The sequence below is a fragment of the Gossypium arboreum genome, chromosome 10 (genome assembly GCF_025698485.1).
Source record: "Gossypium arboreum isolate Shixiya-1 chromosome 10, ASM2569848v2, whole genome shotgun sequence".
Lineage (NCBI taxonomy): Eukaryota > Viridiplantae > Streptophyta > Magnoliopsida > Malvales > Malvaceae > Gossypium > Gossypium arboreum.
In genome coordinates, this window is record NC_069079.1 from 124,878,301 (window position 1) to 124,884,300 (window position 6,000).

At 34.8% G+C, this 6,000-nt stretch overlaps 1 protein-coding gene across 1 annotated transcript; it reads left to right on the forward strand.

Moving 5' to 3' along the window:
- Window positions 1-2,363: 2,363 nt before the first annotated feature.
- LOC108488202 (uncharacterized) lies at window positions 2,364-4,626 on the forward strand. Its single transcript, XM_053020339.1, has 4 exons — window positions 2,364-2,712; window positions 2,838-3,074; window positions 4,053-4,382; window positions 4,505-4,626. The coding sequence occupies exons 1-4, from the start codon at window positions 2,364-2,366 to the stop codon at window positions 4,624-4,626; spliced, it is 1,038 nt and encodes a 345-aa protein (XP_052876299.1).
- Window positions 4,627-6,000: the final 1,374 nt, after the last annotated feature.

The window sequence follows — 6,000 nt, forward strand, 5'->3', positions numbered from 1 at the left end:
TAGGAAATTAAATTCAAAGAAATTTTAAATTAGGGTTTTATAATGAACATTAGATTGTTAGGGTGAACATGGAAGGAAATTGAATAAAATGAAGTATAAATTAAGTTAAACAAATAAAAGAGTTAATTAGGATTAAATGAGAATTAGGGAATAAATTGAATAAAAAGTCAATTAATTATTAAATTAATGCTGTAATTAATAATGTAAATTGTTATTATTATTTTTTTCGTAGCTAACAAGGAAAACGAGGCATCAGCATCCAAAGGAAAAGAAAAGATCGTTGAGGAGTAAATTCGTATTCCAGGTTTGTATTACTATAACTCAAACTATTTATTAAATGTATATTGAATTTATACTTATGGAATAATTAAGATAAGGTAAGTATTAAATTTAAATTTAAATATAAATATGTGTGAAAATTAATTTGTATATGAATTAAGATTATAAATATTTAAATTGATTGAGTATTGAAAATTTTTGTGTAAATGAAATTGAAATTAGAAAAAGTAAAATAATACGCTATTAATATGTCGGACTAGATTTGATACAAATGGCATGCCATTGGATTTGTGATTGGATGAGGGGATTTGTAGTTCGGCCGAGAAGATGTTTCTGTTATTATATACTTCGGTTTATCTGAAGAGGCATTTAATGCCTTATTGGTGTGTTTGGGAGGATATATTATCTTGGTGTGTTATGGAGGATTTACAATATTCCGTGTGTTTGGGTTGGATATTCGGTGTGTTTGGATGGAATCCGTGTATACATCATAGTCCGAGCTTTGTTAATAGGGTAAATAATTGAAATGAAATTTTGAAAATGAGATTATTTGTTTTAGCACTATTGAAAAGTACGAGAAAGAATGTAGGAACTAAATTATGAATTGAGTTAGTATGAGAAAATGAATTATGAATTTAAGATTTATGAAGTAAAATAATTATATATAAAAGTAGTTTAAATAATTATAAAATTTATGGTTGATGTTTGTAATTTATTAATGTTAAATAGTCTTGATTTATAGTAATACCATTTGAGTATATCCATACTCAGTGTCACGGTTGTTTCCGTCTGCGAGTTAGTAGAAGTCAAGTGTCCTACTCAACATCCGAACAATCCCGACTCAACACAAACTTGGTGATGTATATTTTCTTTTGGGTAAAGGTGTCATGTACATAGGTGTTGTTTAGTCACTTGAATATGTATGTTACTCTGGGTAGTGAAGGATGAATTATAAGATTTAGATGGTTAAATGGAATGGTAAGGAAAGTACATGATATTTTGATACATGAACATTAAGTTGTTAAATGAATGAAGTTTTTAATCAATTTTGAATGATGCTATGATAGTTATTAAGTTAAAATTTTGTTAATGATATAAATATTAGTTATATGAATGTGAAACATTGGTGTTGGTTGTTTTGGTTTGAATTTGCAGGAGGTTTAGGTAAAAATAAGCAGAAATGCTATCGAAATTTTATAAAAAAAATTCGAAATACTCGAACAAGTCTCGTTCTACTTTTAATACGTGTTTGAACTTCGAGAGTCCAAGATAGGAACTTAATTATTATATTATACTATGAAAGTTATATTAATTGTAAATTATTCGTAAATTGTTTGATATGTCCGATAATGCCTCATAACCTCGTCCTGGCGATGGTTTGGGGTTAGGGGGTGTTACAGTTGTTGGTATCAGAGGAAGGTTTAGCCGATTCTAGGGCTAAATTGGGCTCGGAAGTGAGTTTAGAAGTACATGCCACTGTCGAGTCGAAATTGATTCGGGATTTTTGGATGCTAATGTATTTATTTGATTTTGTTTTATAGATAAAATGTCGATGAAAGAATGGATAATGTTGAGCGAAATGTATCTTTGGAAGTCGAGAATTAGAGGCGAATCACTACACCTAGTGTGAATCCGTTAAATAATCAATCTCCTAACGTAGGGAGAGAAAGAAGTACCTCACAAGTGTTAAAAGATATAGCTGATGCATTACAGCATATAGTGAGAACTATACATTACTACATACATCCCTCTTGTCGAGACGAGCCCCGATTAAAGAGCTACGAAAATATGGTGCCACAGAATTTTAGGGATTAAAAGGAGCTGATCCATCCGTTGCTGAAAATTTGATAGAAACAACAAAAAGAGTTTTGCAACAATTAGACTGCACCCCCCGAGAGAGTCTGATATATGCTGTATCACTGTTACAAGGAGAAGCATATCTCTGGTGGGAATCTGTGGTTAGACATTTTTCGGATGATCAGGTAACTTGGGGCTTGTTTCAAAAAGAATTTCAGAAGAAGTATATTGGGGAATTGTACATCGAAGAGAAAAAGCAAGAGTTTTTAGTGTTGAAACAGGGGAATATGTCAGTACTGGATTATGAGCGAGAGCTCTCTAAATTGAGCAGGTATGCTTTAGAATATGTTCCAACCGAGGCTGATAGTTGTAAACGTTTTCTACGGGGACTGCGAGATGAAATCAAGATTCAATTGGTAAGTCTCAGAATTATTGAACTTGTTGATCTAGTTGAGCGAGCAAAAATGATAAAACAAGTACTGGGCCTGGATAAAAAATCAAAAATTGGTAAATCAGCTGGGAAACGTATGGGAACTACTAGTTCTAATCCATTACCGAGGAGATTCAGAGAATCAAAAAGTGACTGGAGATCCAGCTTTAGTTCGAGAGAGGTGGTAGAAGCGGTAAATGATGGCGGTATCTACTAGTAGTGTGAGAGGTCCATCCCAAGTATAGAAATTCGCATCGTGAGCATTGCGGAAAGAAACATTTAGGTGAATGTTGGAGGATAACTCGATGATGTTTTCGATGTGGGGCCACAGATCATTTCATCCGAGATTGTCCGAAAGGTGAAAGTGCCACACCTGTAACATCTCAAAGATTAGTACCTACTGTTCGTGGCAGAGGATCTAGTAGGGGTGGTTCGGGTTCTGTGTCTAGAGGTGAAGGTGTCAGAAGAAACAACGATATAGTTACACAACAGTCAGAGGCCAGAGCACCGGCCAGAGCGTACGTAGTCCGGACCCGTGAGGAGGGCGATGCACATGATGTTGTTACAGGTATATTTCTATTGTATTCTGAGCCTATTTATGCTTTAATTAATCCGGGTTCGTCACACTCATATATAAATTCAAAACTAGTCGAATCGGGAAAATTAGAATCTGAAATGTCTAAAGTTTCTATAGAAGTATCTAGCCCTTTGGGACAAACGGTGTTAGTAGATAGAGTATGTCAGAGGTGCCCGTTAATAATACATGATAAAATGTTTCTTGTGGACTTGTTGATCATGCCTTTTGGTGATTTTGATATCATTTTGGGTATGGACTGGCTATATGAACATGGGGTAGTTTTGGATTGCTATAAAAAGAGGTTTAGTATTCAGACAGAAAATGGGAATAGAATTGAAGTGAATGGCATCCGTACCAGTGGTTCGACATGCATTATTTCAAATGATGAAGGCTAATAAATTATCGCAGAGGGTTGTCCAAAGATACTTGGCATACATTATTTATTACGATTCGGTTGGGAGTCGGTCTGATCGATTAGGACTATATGTGAGTTTCGGATGTATTCTCGGAAGAATTACCGGCTTACCACCGACGAGAGAGGTTGAATTTGCTATTGAGGTGTATCCGGTACAACACCAATTTCTATACCTCCGTATCGAATGTCGCCCACTGAGTTGAAAGAGTTGAAGTTGCAGTTACAAGATTTACTAGATCGTGGATTTATTAGACCAAGCATTTCACTCTGGGGAGCTCCAGTGTTGTTTGTTAAAAAGAAAGATGGTTCTATGCGGTTATGCATTGATTATCGACAGTTGAATAAAGTGATGATCAAGAACCGGTATCCGTTGCCTCGTATAGATGATTTGTTTGATCAGCTTAAGGGAGCTTCAGTATTTTCAAAAATTGATTTGAGATCCGGGTATTATCAGCTGAAGGTGAAGGAAAGTGATGTGTCTAAAATTGCCTTCCATACGCGTTATGGCCATTATGAATTTTTGGTAATGCCATTTGGATTGACCAATACCCCAGCTGCTTTCATGGATCTGATGAACAACATTTTCCAGCCGTACTTAGATCAGTTTGTGGTGGTTTTCATTGATGATATATTGGTATATTTGAAGATCAAGGCAGAACATGATCAGCATCTTCGAATAGTTCTACAAATTTTACGAGAGAAACAGCTATATGGAAAGCTCAGTAAATGCGAGTTCTGGTTATCAGAAGTGGTATTTACGGGACATGTAGTATCTGCAGATGGAATTGAGTTGATCCAAAAAGATCGAAGCAATTGTTCATGGAAGGCGCCAAAGAATGTATCGAGGAACGCAGCTTTTCTCGGTTTAATTGGGTATTACAGAGGTTTGTAAATGGATTCTCGAAGATAGCACTACCAATGACTAAACTCTCGCGGAAGAATGTTCTTTTTATCTGGGATGATCAGTGCCAGAAGAGTTTTGAGACTTTAAAGCAAATGTTGACAGAGGCACCGGTATTAACATTACCAGAGTCCGGAAAAGATTTTGTCGTGTATAGTGATGCTTCTCTGAGCGGTCTAGCCTGTGTATTGATGCAAGAAGGGAAGGTCGTAGCTTATTCATCTTGATAGTTAAAACCACATAAACGTAATTACCTGACGTACGACTTGGAGCTAGCTGTAATAATTTTTGCTTTGAAGATTTGGAGGCATTACCTATATGGTGAAAAATGCTACATTTACACGGATCATAAAAGTCTTAAATGTAACGCCCCAATTTTTGGGAATTCTGTGAATGTTGGCATAGGTTTAATTATGTTAGTGGGCCTCTAGAAGGCCCAAGCTTAAGATAGAACCCGGCAATTTTAGTTAATTTTTGTTGCATAAGAAATAGGGGTGAAATTATGAAATAGAACCTATGTGAAAATGTTTGAAAATGCTATAGGCTAAATTGAAGTGGCCAAATAAATAGGAGTGTAAAATAGGAGGATTTGCATGACAAACCTCCCATTTTACATGAAGTGGCCAGCCATCATGTTGTTGTAGACAATATGAGCACTTGATATCCATAATTCATGGTACAAATTGATAATGGGTTAGGTAAATGTTCCATGATAATGATTTAGGTAAATGTTCTATGATGGGCATTTCATGTCTTTTGTATTAAAGAATTAAATGGATGAAATATGAAATTTTATTAAAAGAAAAAGGGGTGAAAAGAACAAAGTTTTGTCCATCTTTGTTCATCATAGCCTAAGATAAAGGAGAGGAGAAAGCTCAATGTTCGGTCACTTGGGGAAGAAAATTGAAGGTAAGTTCATGGTAGTTTGCTTTTATTTTAAGGTTCATGAGTTCTTCTTGATTCTACCTTAACTCTTGAAGCATATTTTGGTTTTTAGTTGTGTTGTGAGCATTTAGTCATGAATTAAAATGAAGGAAATGGTTGTTGTTTCATGTTCTTTTGATGAAAAATGGAAGATAGGTGAAGTTGAGCCAAACAAATGAGCATGCATGTGCCTTAGATGCTAAAGGGAAAAATTGGCTAACATGTTGTGCTTTAAAATGATGAAATGGAGATTATACTTAAGTAAAATCATAGATATGTGATGATTGATTGGTGATATACATGTTTAAATAACATGCATGCAAGGTATGTGTGAAAGAGTGATTTGGTAATAAATCAGCTTGGGACAGCAGTAGTAATGTGACTTTGGAAAATCACCATAAATTGTGGGAGACGAATTAGAAGCTGAATAAATTATGTAATTAAAGCTTATTGAGTCTAGTTTCAAATGAAATAAACAAGAACATATTTTGAATTCTGTACAATGAGAAATTTGATTCGTAATGAAGAGTGGTCAGAATAGTCAAATAGTGAAACATGGGAAACTTTGAGAAAAATCTGGTATTGATTGGCTAAACCAAAATTCTGAAAATTTTATGGATAGAAGATATATGAGTCTATTTTCAGGAAAAATTAACGGCACTTGATTTGGAGTTTCG

Coding starts and splice junctions, on each gene's coding strand:
- LOC108488202 (XM_053020339.1), top strand. CDS start 2,364: ATGTCAGTACTGGATTATGAGCGAGAGCTCTCTAAATTGAGCAGGTAT. Junction 2,713..2,837: donor AGAAGCGGTAAATGATGGCG/GTATCTACTAGT, acceptor GTGGGGCCACAG/ATCATTTCATCCGAGATTGT. Junction 3,075..4,052: donor TGCACATGATGTTGTTACAG/GTATATTTCTAT, acceptor CCAATACCCCAG/CTGCTTTCATGGATCTGATG.